Consider the following 27045-nt stretch of genomic DNA (forward strand, 5'->3'; position numbering starts at 1 on the left):
GTATCTACTTTCAAAATAGTGGAAATTCCACATTTCAATGATGCAAAAAAACCTGTACTTGTTTTGCAAATTAGGGGGAACTATTTTTCTCTAAAAAGACTTGCTGGCCTTAAAGCCAAGGCTTGTACAGCCCTTAATTCTCTCACTGACCCCTGTACAAAACCTGTACGTTGAACGTATCACACATAGCTAGATCTATAATTTGAAAATAGAAAGTTCTGATTAATTAAATAATTCCATGTACAGTGAGTAGTAAAGCAAGCCAGGAAAACGGCAAATAAAATTCTAGCAGAAACATAAAAAGATAAAGGGATACCATTCTGACACAGAGATGTTTCAGAGCCAGCCATGTAACAGTTACAATGTGCACTGCAATACCAAAGCACATTTGCTGCATCAAGACTGCAGAGTCCCCAGAACCAGCCAAATCCACACTTTTATCTCTCATCCAAGAATGTGTGTTTGCCTCACAGCCTAAGGATAAATGCTTCCTCTCACCTGTTAGTTCTGATCTGTCATGTACTAAGCCTCCAGCACAGCAAAGAGAAGCTGGTACTGAAGAGCACAAGGTTGTCCTGTTGTGCCGAGTTATGATTTATGTTAGATTTGACTTGTTTTGAGGAAGCCTGCTTGTAAGGAAGCTGACTTGTAGAATAAAATAACTTCTTTCAATAATCCTGTTAAGTGGAAAAGCTATAAGGCAGGAGTAAAAGTCATTATAGACACATCAGATATTATTAGGAGGGAATACAAGAAAAGGTATAAATAACTTTCAGAAATTGTGTAAAAGCAATATAATATTGTTTTGGGGTAATACTCATACAGATACTGTGATTACATCTCTAACTGTGAAGTTACAGTATGGCAGTATGGCAAATTCTGAAAATAGACTTTTCTGGTGGGTGTGCACAGCACAGAGATTCTGGAATTTCAGCTCCATTTACTTAAAACGTTCAGCCTAAAAGCCTGATAGGAGAAGGGTTCACAATGCTACAAAAAGCCTATGTTTACCTATGAATACTTATTTTATCACCACTATTCCAGAAGAAGATGAGCTACTTGCCTTGTAAAATCAGGTTTTACCATCATTCACATGTAGAAAACTGTACAGATATCAAGAGCAATAATCAAAATCCTTCATAGGCAATGCACTTTATACTTTATGAATCAAAAGTGGAATTCAGTACAAAGAAAGTGTGTAGTCAGCTCACGGAAATTAGGCAGAGGTAAGTGGTAAAAAGCCATAACCAACAATAAACGTTCAAAGTGCCCAGCTCTTACTGACCTCAGTGGGAAAGAGACCCTGTTACACTTCTCTGATTCTGACCCCCAGGCCTCTAGTTCACTTGATGTCAGGTCTGGATTCTTTACCGATTATTCTGATACCTTAATATTTTCAATAACAACTTTTAACATAGGTTTGTCCAAGATTAGCTCTTGATGGGAAGGTGCTGTCCTGTGCACTTGTGGCATTGGAATTTAGCCAAAAGCAAAAGCCTACTCCAAGCCAAACTCAAACCAAAGCCTCCCACTGACACCAGCTGAACTAAGCAAATCTAGTTCGAAGATGATCACATCTGGTTAGATACTGCAAGGCAGCAAACAACAGAATGTTTTAGAAAGAAGATTTTAATTTTTTTGGAAGAAACAAGTTTTCTGAAATACATAATCAGAACATTAACACTAAGATTTTATTTTAATAGAAAACTCACAAGGATGTAGTATCTGCCCAAATATGTATCTCCATATTCTGCTGCACGTTGCTGTAACAAGTTTATTAGTCATAGCTCTCATTAAGGACAGATGGTTCCTAGAGCAAAAAATATAGAAAAATAATCTGGATTCAAGTCTAGAACACCTGTGACTTTTCATATGCAAAAAAATAAATCCAACTAGTCATAGAAAAATGGCTGATAAGGATGGAGAATAGGGCTGTGCATCTGAATAGCCATGACTATATATACTCTAACCATACTCTAAACTTGAACGAAATGAGCATTTTCATAAAAATAGTTTGTCAATGAAAAATACCAATATGTAATACATTCAGTACAATTTATAGGCAAGTCTAAAGATCTCAGTTTATGGAATAACAAGCTAAAATCAAATGTGCTGCTTTTTGAAATGTTCTTGTATGTAACAATACTGTGTGCACACAGTGTGCATGCATGTGTATGTATGTATGTGTGTGTACACATGCACATACAGATACATGCACAGAAATAAAGAGGTGTATAATAAAGACTGCAGAAAAATTCTAAAAGATTATCTGATTGCATTGCAGACCACAGCACAGAGGTGCTCTGGGATCTTTCTAACACAGGCTGCTCTAAAGAACAATACTGTTGATTGCATAACCACATATCTACAACAAACCTTTTGCTATTGTGAATTTAATTCTGAGTTTATTTTTCCAATCTAATTTCATTCTTCTAAGTAGTATATGCTGCTTTGGTAAGATTCTGTATTGTCACGACAAAACAACTGTGAACATATTGGGCAAAGCTTTGAAAGTATCATTAATTTTGATAATTAGTAAATAATGAAGATACCAATAACTTTTAAGCAGCAACAGATTTAAAAAGACTGTTCCGATTTATTTTCTTCACCAACAAGCATCTTGAGGAAGAAGATAAAATGAGAATATTTTTCTGCCTGCCTTCACTGTGACATTTTAAGCCACCAAAGTCACAGCTGGCACTGAAAGAACAGTGGTATCAGCAGAGACCTCCATTCTTGCAGGGCACAAATTGCATTGCGACACCCTGCCGACACCGCCTCGGAAAGGCCTGTGATCTGTGGTGTCTGCTGCATGATGCTTCCGCCGGCTCTTTTCTGGATGCGTCACATTCTCTGTGGTCCTTGCAGTTGCAGACTCCTGATTTTTCATAGCTCCTTTATTTTTAGGTCTGAAATTGTTGTGCTGCTGTCTTCTGTGCTCAGACCTGGAGCCACTCCTTACATTATTTTGATCTGCCTCGTTAGTGGCACCTTGTGGCTTAAGAGATCCATTGAGACGGACGTTTTGGTGCTGTGGGTTGAATCTTCGTCTTTGACTAGAAGGCCCATTCTACCCAGAAAGAAATTGGATAATTGTTAGGCTATCTGAATTCTTCCAGAAATAAAATACAGCCACTGGAATTAACAAAAATTGCAGAAAATCATTATCAGTGTAACTAGAGAGAGAAAATAGTATTGAAATAGTTTTGATATAACACAAAGACTGATCTATGGCATTAAGTAGCCTGTAAACCTTTCCACGTTTTTTAAAATTGTGAATTAAATTTGGACTAAAAACAAGTACTTGATTTTGCAGTGAAAACTTTCAATAATGAAAGTTGTCCTGATATTTTTGACACCATTTAGTTCAGTTTATAGCTGGTTTCTTACCTGCTTATTTGTTGGAATTCCCTGGGGAGAAGATTCTGTAGGATTGGAAGAATGATGACTTTGTACTTTAGTAGTGCTGGCTGTTTTATTATCAGAGTTCTTGGCATTGCTAGAGGACTTCCGAGTGTGTGTATTTTGTTTGCCAGTTGTTGCATGCGAGGTCAATGAAGACAGCACCGAACTACATGGTGTTCTTGAGGAATAATTGTTCTTTGGGTGAGAAACTATAAAAATAAAAGAAGTATTCTCTATTACCTGTTAAATGATCAATATCTGAGGCTGAATTCTTACCCTGCTCACAGTTAATTTTTGTAGCATCATTCAAGTCTTTAGATAACGAAGTAAGCTAGATAACTAGATCAGAGTTAAATCATATTGTTTTACTTCTTTGATACTGCCTCATCATTAAGGATTGCTTTTGACAAAAAAACCCATGTGGAGGAAGTGCGCTAAAAACTGGAATGAGACTGGCAGAAGGCCAGAGCACCCTGGATCCGGGGGACTCGTGCTTGTGCTATGGGTTATACTTCTTTGTCCATTTGTATTGTAAATGTGAGAAATTATTTTCCTTGGTGCAGCTACCTGAAGATTGACCAGGATAAGGAGACCCTAGAGAGCCACCTTGCTAGCTAGAAGACAGTTCAGCTTGTGATTACACCTGGGAGCTTTTGAGACTGCAAGTTGGTTTAGCACTATTTAAGAATAAAAAAATATGTGCTGTGCAAAAGTTGGAATTGTTTCAAAGCCCACAAAGCAAACAGCTAAAATAGACCCATTGCCTATTTCACTAAAGTAGAAAACACTGTAGTTCATCAAACTTTTTCACCAACAGTAAGTATGAAAGCCCTGCTTTCTGCCAAGACTGTCAGCCTTGGGCTTTGGTTGTCCGAGAAAATTTCTCAAAATTCCTGGTACGTATGGGTTAGCTTGTGAAATTATAACCACTTAAGGTAAATCCACGTGTTGTCAGGACTGCCCCCTCACACCACTGTTCTATCAATAATGCCTCCAAAAGGAGTCTTCAGGCAACAAAGGAAGAAACACAGGAAGGAAGAAAATGGAATGACAGTAACTCTCTAATGCCTGAGGTCAAAGGAAGTCGTGCCTGAAGATGCCATATAAAAATCTGATTCTAAATCATTCACTGATCATGGAAGCTGAAGAGCGTGGAGCTTGCAGTTTACATACATACCAACCACAACTCGACTAACAGCTACAAAAGCTTCTTCAGTATTCTTTAATAGTTTTCAAAAAAGAAAAGATAGTAAAGAGCAACAGACTCTCCAAAGAAATGGTTAAGAAAGATACTTCTGTACCATGGCTATCAATCAAACAGGAACCGAATTCATACACGAGTCCCTTTCATGCAGACCACGGCAAAGTCAGCACTATCAAGAACCATTTAGTGTTCATCTTAGTATATTCCTGCTTTCTACTTCTTAGTATTTTAGAATCAGAAGATTTCTTAAGCAATTCCATATACGAATGTGAAGTACACCAAACAAACCTTTGATTCCTACCTCTCTGCATTTCCACAAGCTCTTTGAGCTGTTTGCTTCTGTGCAATGGTGCCTCAAAAAGGAGCCTGAGGCTACTGAAGTAAACATCTTGATCTTAATTTGTGGTTTTGATTTTCCTGATTATGTAATTTCTCTGTTTTCTTCTGGCACAGATGACGAACTAGAAAAAGACACCTTTCTTTTATCTAGTAGGTACTTCAATTTTTCAACTTTTAGGACAGAGAAGGAAGACATGGAGTAATTTTAGCAACTGAGCATCATCTGTTGTTTTGTTGGGTGGCTTTTTGAGGCTCCTACTAACTTAAGCTAACATCAGAGATTCGCCCACTAGGTGTCTTCTTCACAAGGACAATGCAATGACCTGCACAAGAAACTGCACTTTCTGTCACAAGTTCTGTAAGGTATGCTGTTACTGAATGCTATTGCTCTCTCTTCCCTAAAACAGACTGCCTTACACAAAAGCCCATATAAAAATTGAAGTGCTTAATATAAAAACATATTCTTAAAAGAAAAGATGCACAATCCACCAGCAAGCATTCTGTATAAATGTCAGTCCAATTACTTTTGTACCTCTTTGTCCTTCATTGTGATTTTATGCCTCTAATTCACTCCTGCTCCTCACGCTGGAACATGCCTACTTTTGCATAGGACTGGGGGTTTTGGTTATTGCTGGCGTCAAAGCTTTCAATAATGGCTATTTTTAGCTACAGGCCTGGTATCATCTCTGTTTGAAGGGTACTTGCACTTCCTAAGTACGGTATAAATATCACTGTAGGATGCTTCAAACAGAAAGACTTGAAAAGCCCCCAGCAAAGACATGCGAATAGCATTCAAGTTGTCTCTTCTAAGATCACTAAGAGCAGATTAGAGGATCTCCAGTCACCCAGTTCTCTCTCTGTCAGCTGAAAGATGGCACTGCTTCCCTGCTAACAACTGTTCTTTGAACTTCATTGACTTGATTTCTACAGGCCTATATCTGAATACGCTTAAACAATGCTCTGCTACGATGAGGTACAAATAATTAATTTCCTGCATTAACTACAGCAGTTATTCAGGAGAGTAGCTGAATGAGAACAGACTGTAGCATTAACAGCAGCTGTGGTTATATTCTTGGTTAGGATAAGCTATGCAGAATTTTCAATCTCTTAAGCCTCAGGGTTTGAGGTAAGTGCAATGAAGTCACTGTGAGCATTTAGGTGCATTACCAGGAAGTTTATGCCCTTCTTTGGAACATACTGGGTTGGCAAGAATGAGAGAGAGGACATAGGCCTAGTGGATCTGCAAAAATCAATCCTTATGGTCTAACAAACTAAATCAATTATGCCTCACAGGAGTCAGCTGTGCAATCACAAGACTATATTGACAGACTGTTTTTTTTTTCCTTTTTTTTTCCCTCTTATTTTTGTTTCTAGTCACCAAAAGTCCTTCCCAAGAAGGACTGTATGTATGTTTTCATTAGTGCATTGAAATGGAAACACTAGAAACACTACTTATTTCATCCCTAAAATTTTCCTTTCACCAAAATGCACTAGTTTGGTATCGTGTTAATAGCTTTTCTCCTGATTGATGGTGCTGATGGAATATCATATAGCAGGATGACATGGAGCAAAGCATCATAGCATTTACTTTTTGGGGAGGATAAAAGCTTGACAAATATGAGAAAGAGTCTATTTCACATTTTACATAAGCAACATGATATATGGAGGAGAAGATGAATACAAATTTCCAAGCAGAAAGGCAGATGATTTCATAAAAGTAGTATTTGGGATTACTTTTGCTCCTGAAAAACCCACTGAATATTCTTGTACAGATGGGAACTTGCTTCCGAGCAGGAGACAGATTAACTGATCTCATAATACTATGCTCACACAAAGAAGTTTCCAATTTACTAATTATTCATAAGTGGCTATTGAATTTGAGAGTTCTCTACAGTTGACTTTTCATTTGGATGGAGAACTCCAACTGACCTCTGTAATATCTGAAAATCTCTCACAAAGAAGGCAGCTGTACGCACGCAGATGGTCTGTGCAACACATGTACACTGTGTATAGTACGGTGTAAATTGTAAAAGCAATGTGTGCATGCTCAACAAACCTCCCGTGTTGATGTACCATTCACATCAGACTTGCTACACACTCGGCAACAGACAAACCATTACCTCTGCCCAGCATTTCCTGGACAAGTATTTGGAACGCTACGTTCTGAGATCGTAGGTATGATAAACCACCAACACTTACTCTCTCCACAGAGCTGAATTTGGGTCTTCAGCTGTTCTGTGTCACAGGAAAATCGGGCAGACCTGCCTAGCTCTTCATCATATTTCCGTTCACTCACAAAGTGCTGCAGAAATACAGACAAATTAGGGGTAATTGGCATTCTGACTGGAAGACTATATAGATGGTACAGAGACCAACCAATACTTATCTTAAGTCCGCTTTAAGGCTGTGCAATCTCCTGACGCTGTCCTGCTGGCAGGATCTTTATGCAGAATCAAAAATTTTTACATCCTTACCAAACAACACTTCTCACAGCCCAATGGTAGGTGGATCTGTCCCGTGTTTTGGAAGTGGGTCACTCCACTGGGGTGCGTGCATTTGATCAACTCAACCTGAAGCTATCAGGTTTACTTGTGAACTGGGTCTGATAAATGATACACAAATAGCAAAACTCCCCACTGCTCTGCCTCTGAAGGGATAGCTTACACTTCTCTGATAGCATATCCAGATTGCTCAGAGGCCCTTTAATTCTTTAATAAGGTATGACTTCCCCACAGAAAGCTAGTTACCCTCTGGTCCGCAGGAGGAATGAGCAGCCTGGACATGTTAGCATGATAGCACTTTCCTCGCTTTTGTGCAGACAGCTCACATGCTTGAGAAAAAGTGAATGCCTGACCTTAATTTCAGCCCTGAGTTCAGACAGTTGTGCTTCAGCCATTTGACTGGCTAGGTCCGTCAGCCTCTTCAGCTCTTCTGCTTTCTTCTGCCGAGCAGTCAGGATTTCCACTGCCAAATACCAATAATCAGTAATTAATGCTACGAAGCTGAATTTATCTGTAATTCATTATTCTTTAGGTTTCAATACTGTACCATGAGAGACATACACACACTCCACACTTCAGCCGGACAGAATATGCTGTGCTGCCTGCACAGACAATCAGTGTATTTAATCAAACTGCCTGACATTTGAAAACTATCTCAAAACAGGATAGCTTCCACAAAATCAAACTTAAACCAACCCTACAATGTTTAGACAAACAGGGCAGAGACATGCTTTTCTGAGTCTTCCAGTGCCTTATTCTTTAGCACAAATTCAGGCATCCTTTCATTTAGACATGTTACACGCCCTGAGCCAGCAGCCTGTTTCCAAAGAAATGTTCTGTTTTATGTATACAGGGCCTTACAGCTCCTCTGAAAGAAAAAATCTGTACATATTTGGTTTATGTTCAAATCACTGGCACTGCAATTTTGCTTTCAAGTACAGAATATGCACAACTGCCACTTCTAGGACAAAGCAGTCTTACAATGGCCAACAGTTCTTATGGAGAAAAACACTAATTATTCACTACTGCCCATATATTGTGTATAAGAAGTGATGAATATTTACACTTTGACAGGAAAAGATTAACCAGGAGTCACAAAGCAAGTCCACTTAAGTTCAGAATAATCTGACATATAACAATTTTGGTAGAAAACTGCGAATTCTGCTACCTACACGGTGACTTAATGTAAGAGACTGATTCATGGCTGGTGGGATCAACAGCTATGGCAGAGAGGAAAGACAGCATCTACATATAAAACACTAGCAATCATAGCCTTTTCAACTGTAGCCTCCTGTCTACAGGTTATGTCTATGGATATGGTAAGTGGGTGGCAGCTGCTGTAAAGTACCATAAAGCCAGAGATTTCATTACGGATACTAAGACTTTCCTGCCTTCATTTGCCATAGAATTCCAGAGCAGTCCTGGGAAGTCTCAATCAGTTCATACTTTATTATGTCATTTTTGCAGGGTAAGAATTTATTTCTCAACCCAGTAGCATTTATTTACTGGATGGCAGCTTCCTCTGGAAGTATAGAATGGTCCAGTAGGTGCAGGGAAGACAAGAGTAGTGGCTGTACAGCTGTATGGGAGCAACCCCACTGTGCAATAGAGGAGCATGCATCACACAAGGTAGAGCTTATAGGAAGGGAAGAGGTGGCTACAGCTCCCTTCAACCTGCTGCCTTCTGCCTATATTACTACTTTTGCTGAGAACAGGCATTTATCTGTCTTTCCAGCTGATCTTTAATTTCCTTTTTTGTGGAATGCAAACGACAAGAATGATAAATGTTTGTTAGATTACATGAAGAATTCACTACTTGTTTTTCTTTGCCCAGTAGTTTCACTGTTTATTCTAGGTAATGATGCTGTTTCTCTCAAAGGTCAGTGCTGCCTTTGCTAAAGTGACTGCTCAAACCATACAATCTCATTTCCTACTGACACTTGGAGTGAGATGCCAGCCAAATACCCATTTGCACAAAAACTGGAATTACCTTGTTTGGAAATTTTCTCAGTATTGACAGTAAGTGTACAATTACCCACATTACAATAGTCCTCCAGGGCAGCAAAGGGATGTGAAAGTAACAATGTTGGTTAGAACGTTACAGTCCTACAAGAACTTTCTGCCTAAAGTTCTGATGGCACTTTATAGGCCTATAATAGCCTTGAGAGACAACTACACAGTTACAGAAGCCACCTAATGTCACGTGTTGAGTCAGCATGAAAGCAGGGAAACTAAACCTACCATACATGAATATAGCACTTACATGCCTGTAGATAAAAATTACATTTACTTTCCACAAAAATGGCTACTGTCCCTTACCAAAATTAATGAAGTGGCCATCATGATATCATCATCCCTGGACTGTGGATTTTCAAAATGTGTTTTTGTTTATGCAGTTGGATCCCTGTCTGCTGATATCAATAGGAATTTTGCCATTGGTTTTCCTGGAATTGTGCACATGCTCTGCAGCTGATTATGGCAGTGTTTACAGGTAAACAGCACGTTTCCACCCACAACACCTCCACAGGTCAGCATCAGAAAAGCTAGTATACAAAATTCCAAACCTAAACTGAAGCCAATTGCTGCAGCAGCAACTTGTTCTTTTTAGTCTCCATATGTATAAAACTGTAAGAGACTTAAAGTAGCAACAGAGGATTTTAATTTTTTTTTTTTTTAAATGTAACTAGCATACATTTGTGAACTCAGTAAGAGTTCTAAATACATGTGAAGCATTCAGGAACACTACCCTTGAAAGGGCCTTACATTCACAAACAAATGAAAGAATTATATGCATACACGTCAGCAATGTTTTAATCCATTAGGCAAAGTATCATTCTAACACCACTTGGGTTATTCTTTAGTTCCATGCTTAGCCTTCTGTACAGAAACATATTCCCTTGTTTTCTTGTCCATGAATGCTATGCCTCTGGTGGGTATAAGAAAGATAATAATCATATGCTAATACATGTCAAATTGTTTTTCTCCCCTTCAAACCATATACATACCATACCTATGTAAGAAATAGAGGTGACATGAAAGCCTGGAGTCAGAACAACTCCCACAGTTAAGAAAACAAATTCCAGTAAACATCCGGGTTTTGATTTATTGCTCTAACTCATGAGCATGATTGCTACCTCCTAAAAGGCATGCAAAATCAGAATAAGCTGTTCCTCTAGCAACTTCCAGCACTGTAACATATATAAGATGACAACCAAGCAAAAACAATGGTTTAAAAAAATCAAGAAACCAAAATAAAGTAGTCAACAAATCACAGAAATAAGGGAGAAACAAGAGTACCAAAAATCTGTGTTAAGTCAGTAGAAGAAATATAATTTTAATCTAACTTCATGTAAATTTTTGGTTTAACTTAATATTAAAATACTGAAGCTTTGCTATACAGACCTCATAAGTAGAAACTACAGAGAATCTCTCCCTAATCACTCAAGAATATGCATATAATGAAAAATAAGAGAATGCTGAGAACAGAATTGATACAGTGTGTGGTTTTCTGCCGAACAAAACATGTATTTACATGACTATACCAGAACTTCCCTGACATGCTGTGTACTTACTGGCTTCTTCTTTAACTTTGTCAATTTCTGCCATTAACGACACTTCTTTGTCTATGATGCTGAAGAAAAAAAAAAAAAAGGAAACCACCATTTAATCCATGCCAGAACTCCATCAAGATCAAAAGCAAAACTATACAAAGACTTCAGATCTTAGTTATGGGAAGTAATAAATAAAAAAGATTTTAAAAGTAGAAGCTGAAGATAGCACACTCACTACAAAAATTAGTTACTATCAGTGCATGTTAATTTAACCCTGGTCTGCCTGTGTGCCTGCACAGATGTGGAGATCACTCCGATTAACCTCTTCAGCACTGCCTGGGCACCAGCAGTCATCGAATGACAAAACAGTCCCTTTTCTAATTAAGTCAGATACACATCTGCTGCTGTTCAGGTTAACACAGCTTAGATTTCAGTGCTGTACTGACAATAAAACAGAAATAAAAGCATATGGAAAGGGCTATTTCTCTTCCCATAGAGATATTTTTACAAAGTATGTCAGAGTAAGCAAGAAAATAGTTTGTGATATGAATAAGCCTAGAAGTATTTCTATGAGAGACGTCAACTTCCTCACCCACTAAAGACTGGGAAGGAGTGGTTCCCCTTTTACAGGGCCTTCTGAAGATCTCATAAGCTTTTGCTTTCACATGCCCCTAGTGTGCAACTCCAGACAGCACTTCTGGTCATCAAACTGCAAACTGATTAGGTGGGACAACTGAGAGTAGAGCAGATCTGCTAAAACGTTTGTATCACCATTCCAGCAACATCATTTGGTGAAGTATCAACTGTTTTCCAGTGGGTAGCACACTGGTATGCCCCAGCAGTTTCCTCTCACAGGATTATTCTTAGCCATATTCATGGACGTGTTTAAGGCCAAGTTGGACGGGGTCCTGGGCAACCTGATCTAAATGTGTATGTTTGGTGGCCCTGCCAGGCAGGGGGGTTGGAACTACATGATCCTTGAGGTCCCTTCCAAACCGGGTGATTCTGTGTGATATTCATGACTAAAAAACACTTCTAACGTTAATGGCTGATGCCTAGGTGAGTAAACTCAAGCAGCTGGGGAGAAACTGCAAGTATTTGATAAAAAAATCCAGGCTCACACACAAAGGATTAGTGGAGTTCTCAGCTCAATAAAATCACCCTTGAATACAAACTTGTGCACCCAGCTGAGGATACCAGAACTTCAAGACCTAAAAACAGCCACTTGAAATTTGCTTGCTTTCAGAGACAAACTACACAGTATCTCCAGAATATAACATACTGAAATATACATACCTACAGAAAATAACATACTGACACAGGCATGCCAAGCAGAGCCAGCCCACAATCTCTCAACAACATGTCACAAAAATCTGCCATTCCACATGTGCTTTCAGCACCTAATCTGTATTTCAAAATGGCACAGTGTATACTGGTGAAAACAGAGGGCTTCTTAAGATCAAGGAAGCAAAGATCCTATGGAGTTTAGTGGGCAGCAATTAAGGACAAAAGGCTTGTGAACAGAAGGATGCAAAGGCTGTTGACTGAAACAGGGCAAGATTAAGGAGCAGGAAGCGTAGGCAACACACAGCAGATACACAACTGAGTCAGCCAGAAATTCACCAGACAGATCATGTTTAAGTGCTATGCAGCCTTCTCGAACACCTTCCCATAAATTAACCAAGTTCACGCAGGAGGTTTGCAACCAAGGTTCAGCAGAGTTCTATCCACAGGTTTTACCAATCAACTATGCCACCTTCACAGTGACTCCCAAAAGCCAACAACAGCATTCTCCAGTCATAAGCATTAATCTTGAACTCCAGAAAGTCAGGTGATAATTCAGCACTTTAATCTGAATGGAAATAGCATTTTCAGTTAATCTTTTGTAACCACGCACTACAATAAACTTCCTTAGCTTCCACAGCAGGTGACTGAGGTGAGTTGTGCAAGTTCTCACTTGTTATCTATCCTCCACAAGGACTGTTATGGTCTTCATTACTTTCCTCCATCTTGAAGAAATCTGCACATTTTTGCTTTTGCTATTTCTGTTACAAAAGTGCTTCCCTAATGTACCCCCACAGGTGATATAAAATTTTGGCTGGAAAAAATATTCAAGCAGCAAGCTCACAATAGCAGAGCTCATCAGAATTGTATTTTGGCCCAGGTCATTCCCTGATTGTCCTCCTCTGACTCCAACAACACATCCTGGTTAAACAGTTTGGCCACTAACATTTTATTTGGACTCCAAGTAAAAACACTTTTAATACCAGAATAAAAGCAATACAACTGCTATGATATCTCCCATACTTTATAGTCAGACTTCATCTGTTACTAGACAGCTTTCCAGTCCTAATGTTTCAGTGTGGTCTCTGATGAACGTTTCAGGAAAGCATTTGGAAGTTTAAGCAGGAGAGGTCAGGACTGTGATGACTAACAGTGCAACGAAATCTGTAGTTACAAACAGACAGAAAAAAAATACAAAGAAATAAAGAAAAAAAGAAAAGTCTGGTGCCTTTGTCAGTATCAGACTTATTAATGTAGTAAATAAAGTTTCTTCAGACAGATCTTCATAGGATTGCCTTCCCTGAAGAAAAGACAGCTGTATTAACTCATTCCAGCTGAGGACACAGATTCTCACTCCACATTATGAATGGAATATGCTAATTCTCATCTGGAAGCGTACAGCTACATTTCTCAGCATGGAAGTCAAACTATCATATATCACGGAATGGAGGAAATTAAAGTTTCCTTTGAAAAGTCATAAGCCAACCAGCTCTAGGAAATGCCACATTTCTTCTTAGTTCACAGAAGGGTCAATTATTAAGAAAATTGAGTAGAAATCAACTTGATTCCTTTCCTATCCACAGAGCATCTTGCAAATTGTTCACCAGGGGTGAGCATCTATAGCTTGGAGCACAGGTTTGATTTTAGTAACTAGATGATTTTGACATGAGTTCGAGAAGAAGACAACACTACCAAAGGAGCACTGCAACAAAGAGGCTTAGCACAGAGAACATTCCAATGTGGCAAACTGGGCCAGAATCAGGAATTGTTTGTGTTGTAAAGATATGAGATGCTACTGAAGAGATAGCTCTGATTATGAATCATTTCACATAAGGGATTCTAAAAGTAAGAGCCTAAGCGTCCTGCTCTTTGTTAAATGGACACTGATCGTGCCTGGGCTTACATGGGCTGTCAGTAGTCACCCTAGCACGCCACAGCAGAAGAGCTGCAAACATCTCACTGTGGTAAGTTGTCAGCTCAGCAACGATTGGGGTAAATCATGCTGACAGCTGCCTCATTCCACACTCATACTATTCTAAATTTATTCTGACATTAGTGGAAACAAATTAATCTCTCTCTAGTTTGCAGCATGAAATTTACAGCATGTATAGTGAAAGAGATATTCGCTTGTGTGTTTTCAGTCAGCTGCAATGCCACAATTTCAATCATTTTAGTGGAATTTTAATAGTCTTCCTTCAAAAGTAACAGTTTCAGACTGCCAGATTTACAGCCTCATTGATGAGAATCAGGAGGCTTCACGATACCCAGAATACCCTTTTCCTCTTCCCTCTTCCCAACATCATGCTAAACCCAAGTGTGCCTCAACAGTTAGGAAACTAAAAAGGCTGAGCAGGCACAGAGGCAAACATGTTGATGCAACTCCTAATAGCAGACAGAGATGAATGGTATAGCAATTGTTTGTTATAGGTGCAATTCACATTATCCTTTCAGAACTCTTTTAAGCCCCAGAAATTTGTAAGTTTTCTCCTAGAGGTGCTTACTAAGCTCCACTGCTTCCTTAAAACAAGCATCTTTGTACACAGCTTGAGATTTTTTTTTTTTTTTTTTTTTTGAGACTGAGAAAAACATAGCTGTCATCTTCCGAAGGACTGAAGTAGGGGTCTTCATCTGGAAGGACCCACTGGTGGTCTAGCAGGTGAGGAGCTCAAATCACAACACAGAATTCAAATCGTCTTTTCTTGAGGGAGAGAATGTGACACACTGTTCTCCAGTGACTTTGTTCTGGCAGTGGGCTTTGGAACAGAGCCCAGTAGCACCCTTAAAGATGAGTTGGCTAACAATCTGCTGACAACTCAAGCAAGTTGTTAAATAGTATGAGAGAAGTTAGTGCTGCCACGGACTCAGCTATATCTAAGCTGAGATTACACATGAATTCAAGCAATACTCAACTCCATCCAGGAGATCTGATTAGCTTATGGTTCATCACTGCCCTTTATTTCATGTATCCATTTCCCTTGTAGCAGAACACACCTGATCCACAGGTGGAGTGAAAAGACAACCACAAAACAATCCCTACTCGAACTGCATATTTTACAGAACTCACATTTCAATCAGCAACCCAGAACTGTCCCTGTCAAATGTTAGCACAAAGAACTAGAACAACGTGATAAGAACGTAAAGATAAAAACAACGTGATGAAAAGAAATAGAAAACCAATCAGGACCTGTAGCAGGTGATTACAGGCTTCGTGGGAATACTGAATGGCCATGTTTCACGACAGCGGGAATGAAGTTTCCTCTATAGCACTAAACACTGTAAGAAAAGGTGTTCTTACAATATAAGGTGTTTTGCAATGTCTTAGTAAGCAATATTCTTCCAATATTAGCTCAATTGTGTTTGAATGTTCACAGTCCTTCAAGGTTATTTGATCTCTGTATTAGAACAAGCACAATGTTTACACAGCAAATCACATTACATGAATTTTCATTCTGATCACAAACACAATCTGTAAGCAGCTAAACAAAAGACAGTAAATCAATTTCACTGGAATTGTTCCTCTCCATAGGGCACCATCTGGTCATAGTAAAAGAACCCCAATAGATTTCAGATCTTCAAGTTTGTTATATATTGCTCTATATCTATCTTTGCTAATATTATTCTCTCCAGCAGCCAGCTACTATAGTGGTTACCGATAAAGCCATTATAATTATATCTCTATTTTAATTTTGCTTTGTAGATCTCTTTACAATCAGTTAAGAATTCATTATCATAAAAACTTACTTAAACTTGATAACTGACATGGAAAGGCATCTTGTAAAATAACACTTCTAAATTTTGTTTATTTACAAATGAAGCATCACTTGAGAATTTTACCAAGCTTCAAGAACTGTGCGTGTTGCACCATGGCTTGTTAGAAACTGGGAAGTTTTAATATAAATTTATCATGGATTTCTTTCCTGTCTGAGTCTCAGTTCTGATTCAGTTACAGGTATCTCAGAATTGTACTGGTTTTATACAGTTAGCCAAAATGCATTCTGGGATGACAGAAGGCTGTGGTTCCTGTATTTGTGCTCCTGATATTCAGGAGAGGTAACTTTCCCATCCTGGAAAGTCGCAAAGAAGAGAGAGGCATTTGGCTCTTGGAATCTATTAACGTTTTTGAGATTATTCCCTTTATGTATTTATGAAGTCAGATTTCTCCTTAACACAACATTGAGATCAGAAAGGACATATTCACTTCCTTTTTTTTTTTTTTTTTCCCAAAATAACATGCACAAAAACAACAATTAGTGCACACAGCCCAAAAAACCACGCGCTCACATTCTGCAGAAAAACACACACCTAAAAATGACTAGGTAAGAAAAAAGGTAAGAAAAGACATGAGGCCACACAGTATGATGAGACAGTGAAATCTACCTTCCCAAGTACAGTAAAAAATACATATATATGAGAATTAAGCAAGTATTTGTGAAAGACTAAGGAGGCCAGGAAGGGGATGAATCCCATTGTTTCAAGAGATCCATCTGTTCTCTCCACTAATACTAAGCCAAAGAAAGTAATCCCAAATTGCTGGAGACGGCAAGAAAAAAGCAAGCACAAGCTCCAGCTGCTGTAGCTCTGCAGGCAAGTGGCCAGCCTCAGGCCAGAGCTACTCTCCTGTCCTTCCAGACCCCCCAGGAAGTGAGAGTAAGGCTGGGGGGCTTAGCTAGAAGCGCTGCTCTTTAAAGGTACCCGAAAACAAAGCTGGGCTCCAGGAAACCTAAACTTTTGGTAGAATATTTTTCCTCTCTGCTGACAAGGTTACAAGACTGGATTTCATGACTGATGAGCAAACGAACTGCAAGAGAATTTGAAAATCTCTTTAGACACATAAGGACTACAAAACGTCATCTGAAGGACAGACACATAGACAGAAAACTAATGAGGACTGCCTGGAAATGCAGGGACTAGCACAGAAAGTCAACTCACTGTAAAACAATACCAGCCCTGGCCTTCCCAGGCATCTGCCCATACTCTATGCTACAACACCTCTAACGAGGAAAGGCCTTCATCCAGCACCATTGAATCTGGACTATAGGAAGCACAAAACCATAATCTTTACAGTTCACCAAGTAGGGGTCCCAGTAAGAGGATGACACTGTTCTGCACTTGTGAGCACCAGCAGTATTGCTTATCACTTGGCACTGAATCGTTATGTCCTTTTAAATGACACATTTCCCCCATTTAACTGCTACTCTGCTTTTATTCTAAATTAGCAGCAGCAAACTTTCTTTATCTTCTCCAGACATACAGTATATGCTTCCCTGAATGCATCTGAATATATTTTTAAATTGTTAGCAGTGCCAGAGCCCATTTTTCTTTTCCAGTATTATACCAGAGATAATTTTTTACCCAGACTATGGTGAAGCTTTCAAGCCCTTTTTGCTCTTTCTTGGTGCTGGTTTTCTTGCTTTTTATAAACCACTGGACATACCACAGTGTTTGAGATGCAGCAAGCAGAATAGGCTTGTCTTTCTTTGTTCGGGTTCTGCACACAGAGCAATTAGATCTGTCCCTCTCTACACTACAGAGTGCTTTCCATTTGTGGTTGGAAGCAGACTGTATGGACAAGCAGCAGATGTTTCTTTTCAGTCCTCCATATAACTGTGTGGATGCCCAATATGTACAGATTTGCTGGCAAAAGGTGCTATGTAGAATAGTGGCTCCATTTGTGCTTTCCTCACTTCACTCAAATTTCCTGGGGCTCTCTTTCTATCCCCAAGGTGACTACTCAGACTCTGTAGAAGAGTGAGAACACAATTACAGCATGAGAGTTTTAACCTTGGCAACAAATGCCTCAAACACGATTGAGAGAGCAGTTGACTGAGTTTTACTGATCCTCCCTGCAACTTCAATAGCTTGTTGTTCTTCTCTTCCTTGTCCTACCCTACTGTGTGATGGGGCTGTGCTCCGATACATTTTGCCTTCAAACAGTAACCAGGGCAGCTTATATTCTCACTCATACAAAGGTGCACCTGATGCCCACACCCCTCAGACTGATTGCATGGAGTAGAAAAATTGACCCAGGCAGGACTGTCAGAAGGATGATCTTCATAACTTTCAGGTACAAGTCCAAGAAAGAGTGCCCACTCAGGCTGCGTTGCCTATCTCTTTCTTAGCCTTAGGGAAAGCAACACCACAGTAGTCTTTGCAAAAATGGTGAGGAAGAGTGCCAGGTCACAGAAGCACACCAGCCAGGCACGTGCACATGGATACATAAAAGATCTCTCACAGAGTAGGGGCAAACTGTCCCTGCCTGGTCGTGTCCATGTAAAATGCTGTGGTATTTTATGCTGTGAGTTGCAGGATTCCCCAAGAACTTTCAAAAAGCTTTGTAATCACTATCAGAAAAAAGATCAGATATCACTGTCATGCTTACATACTTCCCTATCCTTTACCTATCCTTGTTTTTGGTTACTGCATAACATTCTGGGAGCACAGTCAGCTGAATTGCTTCATTTTCCCTTGACAGACAAATTGACTGTGCCACAGTGAAACTCCCATGCCCAAGGAGGGTTACAAATATGCAAGTGGCTGAATACTCAATAATCTTATTCTCACACTACCACTAATGATGTACTGTTGAGCTTTTAAGTAGGGAAACTGTTTGATTTTATACTATATTTTATAATAGATTAACTATTGAATATATGAAGTCTGAAGCTAAATGTATCATTGAATCTAGTGATTTTTTCCTGAATGTAGTGAGTTTATAGCAAGTGGAAGCAAGTTTTGATAAATTAGGTGCTGTAGACAGCTCTTCCCATCTTTTTCAGAGATTTGTTTCACAAGGTCACATTAAATATCCAAGAACTGTTTTTAATTTTCACCAAAAATTAAGTAACACATTTTGCTGCTTAAACCATTTTTCCCTTCATGTATTTGAACAAAAACTTGAATACTAGACCTCCATGCAGCTAAAATCAACAAAATCCACACTGAAATTTCCATAAGCATGCCCTCACATCACATTCTCCTTGTTGTACGTAATGATGTGCTCCACACATAAGATGACTTCATAAGGCCTGAATATTTGGAGCACAGGTCTGTTATATTCTAGAGCTTCTGACAGACTCTGCTATAGCAATTCAAGTACTAGATCTGGTAGAAGGTGGAACTAAATGAAGTTTTTTTGCTTATTTTTCATCATTTTGAGTCAGCTTGATTTTACATGGTCCTTGTGGATCATTTTGTCGCTTCTTCTATTAAGCTCACCTACTAAGATAACAAATTTCAGTACTAGGTGATGCGTTTTAATATTTTTTCAGGCTAAAACATGAATGTATACAAAATGAGTAATTTCAGTTCTGAATCTAATAACATATCCACTCCCCATGCAATATTAGATCAGGATAACGCCTATTCCACAACCAGAATAACTACTTCTTAAATCTCCAATTAACTGTGAGTACATGCAAACAAGATTAGGCATATGACACACTATGATTTTAACACTGTTGCAAAAAAAAAAATAAAAAAATTGAGGACAAGAGAAACTACACAGCTAACGAGACCCAAATGTCAGATTACTCAGATAAAATGTCAGAGCCATCTGAGCATAAGCAGTGAATGTTTTCTAAAATCCTGAGAGAGCACATCAACAAGCTACCACAAAAAATGCAAATGGACAATGAAATTCACTTAATTATTGTACGTTAACAGTGTAATTTTGGAGCAATCCTGACAACACTAACCAGTTTTGTACAACTGCCAATTACAGCCCACGCTCATTTAGCTCGGAGATAAGAACAAAGTTATTTCTGTTAGACAATGAGGTACACCAACAGCTTGGTCCCTTACTCTTAGGTGGTGCTGAGGGACCTTAAACTGAGTTACCTACCAGCTGTGTAATTCTGCAAAAGCAGCTTTGATCTTCTTCACTGAATTATCTACTTCCTCTTTGATCATCATACGATATCTAGTTAGAGAAACGGTGCAACGCTGTAAGTCTTTTACTGATTTTTCAATGTTTGGCCCTAAAACAAAACAAAACAAAAAAACAACAAACAAAAATAGCAGAAAAGTCAGAAAGCTCGTTTTGGCTTTTCTGAATGAGGGAGCAGGAACAATATAACATTATTTGCCCACTGAAGTCCACACGCCCATATTTTCCAGAGTTCTTCTATGATATTCTTAAATTCCTAAATATACACACTCAAATTAATTCCTCAAATTAGGTAACTGTCAAAGTAGCCCTAAGAGTTCAAATTATTCATTTCAAGTTCAATATAATTTTAAATCAACTACAAATTGTTCTGCTCATTTTTATTAGACTGAATGTGATTTTACTCCCACTTTCCAAGGCATCTCTCCTTCACATTCTTTTTATTGTAGAGGCACCAGATTTCTGATCATTTTATTACACAATGACCACATGAACAGACTTGCTTTACCTCTTTTTTTCACTGAATCATCTGGTTTTGTTTCAAGTTGGCTTGTAGCATTGGATGATTTAACTGAGGAAGATTTTGACTTTGGCCTGCCTAGGTTACCCTGGAATTGAACTGATGACTGAAGAGGCTCGTGCTGTTCTACTCCATTCACAGTCTTTGGGCTTAACTCCACAGACACTCTCTGACGCTCACGTTCTTTGCCTGCAAGAAAACAGTAAGGTACAAGACACAGAGTTACAAGATTCTCTAGCAGGTCTTGGATTCCTTGAATGAAAACATTAAACAAAAGTGTACTGAAGACATCTAATACAAAGAGAGACAGAATAACATCAATAAATAGGCAGACCTAAATTAAATGTAATATCCACACATCCTCTCATATCATACTGTGGCAAATCACAGGGAAACACCAACCTTACTTAACAATCTTGTCCCTGCAAACTCTTTCAGGCAGTCACACTTTTATGGCTCTGAAGGACCTAATCTCAGTCTGCGAAATGATATAAGCAAGGCTTCAGCCTGCTATTTCTCATGGGGAGGAGAACATAAGGAGCTGTCAGCAGACACCTGTGATACTTCTATGGTGTCAGTTGTCTGAAGGTGAGACTGAAATGTCTACAGTAACATTAAACTGATAGGAAAGGAACAAAACCAAACAAGACCGACAATGACAAAACATAAGAGATTGCAACACCAAAGGAAAAAATGTGAGACGATTGCTCTCTGGACAAGCTTCAGCACAGTCTGACTTCCCCAAAAACCAAGAAGGGACAGTTTGCGAATTGAAAGATCCTGTCACTCTTCTCTTCAGTTCCACAAACTTCAGCACACATTTAGTAATACTCCTGTGCCTTTTGACCTCAAGAAAGTAGCTACTAAACTGCCTGCAAGACCAGAATTCTAATGCATCTGGTAGTGTTCAAGAATCTCCTAACTTCTCTGTAGTACACAAGTTACCAGGAATTTATTTTACCACATAAAGTAAACTTCAGAAATATTAAAGTTTCATCTTTCTTTTCTCTCCACTTCCTTTCCATTCTCTCCTCCCACCTCCCTCTCTCTCTTCTTAGAAAGACCAGTAACTAGGTCAGGACATGCCTAAAAGTTCATAAAAATCTTATAAAATCTTTATAAAAAGCTGGGATAGTAGGTATCATCTTTGATTCATAAAAACAAGAAAAAAAATCTGAGATCCTTCTTGCCCTTAATATGTACAAATCTAAATGGCATCATGTCAAAGAGAAAAAAAAGATGACTCAACCCCAGTGTCACATAAAAAAGATCACTGACAGCACAGCTATGTGAGTTCCTGAATTCAGGTTGTTCCCTGCTAGAAAACACTTCAGGGATGATTCAAATTTGACACGACAGATTGATTATACGTACCATATAATTTGGAGGAAAAGAATAAACAAATGTATACATGCTGCAGAATTAGCAGTAAAAATTCTTTTAATATCATGGAACTGCAGGGTTTTCTGGCTTGTGGCATATCGTATCCAAAATAAGCATGAGTCCTCAGCAAGGGCAAGGATTATCTCTGACCTCCCAAACACTTCTTCAGACAAAATGTCTTGATAAGTAGTTCCGCAATTTGGCTGCTATGCGTTGCAGAGATTTTATTTAATTGACCTTTCATAGAGCTGCTCCTGCAGAGCAGGTTTGTTTTCATTGGTATTATCATAAACAGTAATTCTGTGCCTACTAGAACTCAGCAAGGAAGAACTTTGTGTTACTGCTCCCCAGAGCTTCTGATTCAGTATCTAGACCCTAGCAGAAATGCATGCATACTCAGCAACTATCAGATCATGCTCCTTCAACACTAAGGCCCTCCTTTCCCTATAAGGGAAAATCAGTGGAGATCCATGTTGACTAACCTACTGAGGGGAGATGAGATAAAAAAAAGGACAAGTCTGGACTAGGCAATAAAGAAATTTTACAACATGCAGAGGGCCCATACTGCCTGAATTACTTTGTCCCACATGAAGAACCTGATTACTTCTGTCACCATCTTATACCACAGCCATTTTCAAACCCTGTATTCTCCTGTATTTTTATCTGTCATACTCTGCATCAGCTGTGCCTCTCTGATTACAGTTTAAACTTTTGGCTCTAAAGAAGAAAAAAAAAAAAAAAAGATATTTTGCAAGGATACTTGTTGCAAGACAAACTGTGCCCAGACATAGATCTACATGCACAGATTGAACAAATACATATATTTTGCACAAACATCACTGTCTGATATCCATTTATTATGTCCACTTGGTAGCAGTAAAAATTATGATCCTTATGTAAATAGGCTTGTCTGTTGCCAATTAAAAGGTGCCTTTGTCCCAGATGAACTGACCTGTGGTTTCTGGACAGACTGGTGCTGATGCTACAAATCGTGAACTTTTGTTCTCCAGAGAAGAGGTTTCCAGTTTCTCATTGGCAGAATCACCACAACGGTTATCCTTAGAGCATCCATTCAGATGGCAGACAGGTGGTCTCTGGGGCTCTTGAGATGCCTTCTCAGACCCATCACTCTTATTTTTAGCATCCTTGTTGCCTTGGTGCTGTTTAGATTTGCTTCTTTTTCTCCTATTATTCTAAATTGAGAAATATTGAAAGAACAGACATTACTCAGAGCAGCTCAAAAACTCAATATATAACAGAGACCATATAAATACCAAATAATCAATATTAAATTAAATTAAATTAAAATGCCATGTAAGTGTCACTCACTACAATGCGATTTACATACAGTGCATTACATAGCACACCACTGCATCTGTTCAGCTAAAATACAAATAGTTTCAAATACAAACAGAAGACCCACACTGTTTTTCCTCTTTCTTCTAAACAGAACAGTTACACTGCAAAATGGTAAAAGAGCCTGGGCTTCAATGATGCTCAAATAGTTCCTAACCACCCTGGGGACACCCACTAAGTAACATGGACAATCCCTGAAGGCATCCCTCTTATCTGGAAGAATAGGAGCAGAAGACAGAGGTTAGCCACTGCTGCTGTAATTCTCCAACCCATAAAGTGGAGCCTCCAGAACAGTGACTCCCTGGGCTGCCACTTAGCATACTGTATATGCATCTTAAACATATCCTTGAGTGTCTGACCTGGGAGCAGCCCTAGTGCACACTCCTAATTGATTACTCCTATGCATATGTTATTCTTACATCCAGGAGCAAAACCTCTAGCACCAAGTGGCTGCGACTCTCCAGGACACAACTGCATATTAAAAGTAGGCTGTTTGGGAATTTATTCTGTACTTGACTAGAGTCTGGCTTCTACAAACACTTACAAATGTGCTGTTCCAGAAACTCAGAACTCTGCACTACAGAAACAGCAACAGATGAACAAGATGAAAAACAACGCACACGTTTGCTCTCAGGTATTCTGAACAGAGGCATTGATGAAGTCACCTATGTTAGCAAAGGCAGAAAAAGTACTGGCCAAAATGAAACTATTACATGCACTTGCAAACAGCTTGTAAATGGTCTGAGTGCTCTGATTTTCCAGAGCAAGTCTTTACCTTCTTTTTCCCTGTCATATTCCATTCTTTCAGAACCTGAGTTGCACTACCTAGAGAAAAGAGAGAGAAATCATTTCAACAGAAGTTCAGATCTGAGAAAGAAAATTTGTATTTGGAAACAGTTACCAGTTTCCTAGCCAGGCAGCACTTGTTTGTTTCTGTGAGCTTACTAATGTTGGGAAAACAAAAGGAGAACTGCTGCCTCCCTCCTTTTCACTTTCATCTTAGCTGATTACACTGTGGATAAGCTATTTGGCACTGCTGCTGTTTATGCTCTTCCTTACACGAAGTAATTAAGTGGGTGCTTAACTTAATGCACTAGCACAAGCTTCAGAAAATAAATAATGATTTTTTGAAAAATCAATATTTTGTCTGAAAGAAAAGTATCTCAGCACCCCACAAAACACTGCATAAACTAGGTTCCCCTGCTTCTCAAGCTTCTTCACAGTTTTAAATCTTTTGGTGTTCTGGCAGATGTTTCCTGCACATTATCTGCCATATTCAGGAAGCCCAAGAGCATAAAACTGAAGATTTAATTAGCATATAAAAACATAATCTTGTAGTCAGCTGCAGAAACTGTGCATCCTTTGGTCCATACACAGGCCTGGCAGTAAAAGCCATTAATCATAGTGAAAACAAATATGATTTTGTATACCTGAAGTTTTGTCTGCCAGTCCCAGCGTTTGGTTAGATAAAATTTTCAGAACAAAGTGAAGACAGCCTTGGTCAGATCAGCTGCAGCTGGCACTTGGGAAGAAAACTCTTCTACATCCTGTTGCCACTGGTGCGTTTTCCTTGATTCTAAAGCTAAAAACCCACTCATGGAAGCACGCAGCCTGCCCTGGCATCCAGCATGTTACAGGCAGTGTCAACAATCTTAATCACACCAAGCTAGAACCTTTCTGTGTGAATTGGAGAATCCATTTTTCTAGTAAATACTTATTTACCATTCTGTGCAAATTGGTTTATATACTGCTATTCTTTTGCTCGTTTCGGGTGACATCAATGTTAAGAAGACTGCCATGAGTGGTTTAACTTGTATTCTGACAAAAACATGCAAGGTTTTCAAATGCATCAAAATTATTTTTCTATTCAAATAATCCAGATGTGAGATTATTTGGTGAGTCCCTCATACACATTGTGGGAATGTATGTGGGAAGTGGTTGTATCTGTTTGCAGCAGTGCTAAGTCTGATTTGTTAAACTGTGAACACACACATATGGAATTTCAAAATCAAACTTCGCTTCCCAAACGACACAACAGCGCAGACAGAAGGTTAAGAAAGTTTCCATTGTATATGTAGTTATTTATCTATATTTAGTTATATATAATTATATATTATTATTATTATTATAAATATATATATTTAGTTATATATAATTATATATATGTGTGTGCATACATATATATATATATATACACACACACACATACACACAGTATATACACATACACAAATCCCTTGGTCCTTTCTTAAAAGTATGCTATCTTTAACAGAAGCTGTTCCACTACGATGAAATAAAACCACAGTTGCTGCCTTCATAACTCCATGCTGCTGAACACGCGCAGTTTCACTTGACAGCTTTGTTAGCTGTTTCCACAGTAGCATCCAGTGTTTTTTGTGTCGGCTGGCATTGCCTTCGTCCTACTTCTCTCAGTTGCCCTGTGAGTACTGAGCACAGTTAGCATTACTTCAGGGACTGGCACAACCAACTCCAATGCTCTCCCTGTTAGAAATGCACTACCCGTGCAAGTCCCAAAACCTTTACTGCAATGCATGAGAATAACTTACTTGAATACATCTACAATGGAGCTGTACATAACTTCTGTTTAAGACCATTTAGGTAAATGCTTACACAACAAAGATGACATTTTAACTACTGCTTTAAAACTCACATTTCACATAAATATGCAAATTCATAATATACAATATACATATGTCACTCCAGACACAAAGAGTGATAGGAGATGACCTCAGAAAACTAAATTTGAACACTGATTCGGCATGCAGCATTAAATGGCTGTCCCCACATTATATGCTGTATGTAGCAGTAAGTTCCCTGTGATTGTGAGATATTTAAATCTTGGCATTTTGTCATTCACATGAAAATATGACTTAAAGAACTATCTATAATCATTCTATTCACAGTAGCAGCTGAATGGACACACTTCCCTGGTGCCATTTGGTGCTTAAACAAATCCAGCCTTCTGTCTTTGAAATGAGGGCACTGTTTCCAGTGGCAAATATTGTCTGTTTCCAAACGCTCAACTTGAAAAGACTTCTCAACTCAAGACATAATGATGATCAACTAATAAAATTCAAAGGAAGGCCATTTAGAGGTGAGTTATATCACCTTAGTAGTTCTTTTTCAAGAATTTTTTGTTTTAAATCTCTCTTACAAGGTTTACTTTTACCATTTGTTCCTCATAGCTAGGACAACATGTGGATAGGAAAGCACTTATTTTCCCTCAATACACATAAGATATTTGTGTTGACAAAATAGGGAGAAATATGCAGGTCGCTCCAAAAGTAATGCCTCCTATTTATTTCCATGGAAACTCCAACAGCTATAAAGAGTACAGTAACACTATTTGATAGTGCAAGTTCTCAGCTGCAAAACTATTTTTCAACAGTTGCAACCATCATCTTTGCATTTTCACCAGCGATGAACAAGAGCCCACCGTGCTCATAAAAATCTGCACCAGCAGACGTGGCTCACTGTTTCCCAACTGCTACAACAGCATTTCTGCGAGGAAAACTTTGTCTACACAGTCCAACTTCCACTGTTGTCACAACCACTGTTTGGTCTTCATAAAAGTTCAGCAAGTGTCACTGAATGTC

General features: G+C 38.8%; 1 protein-coding gene across 5 annotated transcripts in view; it reads right to left on the minus strand.

The window, feature by feature from the left end:
- Window positions 1-1669: 1669 nt before the first annotated feature.
- SPATS2L (spermatogenesis associated serine rich 2 like) overlaps window positions 1670-27045 on the minus strand; it is a 112654-nt gene continuing 87278 nt past the window's right edge. For 4 of the 5 annotated variants that reach the window (XM_042874502.1, XM_042874505.1, XM_042874506.1 and 1 more), the window contains exons 5-13: window positions 24204-24253; window positions 23025-23265; window positions 20678-20878; window positions 20125-20260; window positions 11022-11080; window positions 7803-7912; window positions 7148-7250; window positions 3391-3614; window positions 1670-3070 (exon numbers count right to left, since the gene is read on the minus strand). In XM_042874502.1, the coding sequence (XP_042730436.1) occupies window positions 2675-3070; window positions 3391-3614; window positions 7148-7250; window positions 7803-7912; window positions 11022-11080; window positions 20125-20260; window positions 20678-20878; window positions 23025-23265; window positions 24204-24253 (1520 nt within the window). In that variant the 3' untranslated portion in view covers window positions 1670-2674. Of the gene's footprint in view, window positions 3071-3390; window positions 3615-7147; window positions 7913-11021; window positions 11081-20124; window positions 20261-20677; window positions 20879-23024; window positions 23266-24203; window positions 24254-27045 lie in introns of those variants that run through there. The other variant, XM_042874503.1, reaches the window with a different exon arrangement.

The sequence above is a fragment of the Lagopus leucura genome, unplaced genomic scaffold, assembly GCF_019238085.1.
Source record: "Lagopus leucura isolate 7727_CA_CO unplaced genomic scaffold, USGS_WTPT01 Super-Scaffold_100012, whole genome shotgun sequence".
NCBI lineage: Eukaryota > Metazoa > Chordata > Aves > Galliformes > Phasianidae > Lagopus > Lagopus leucura.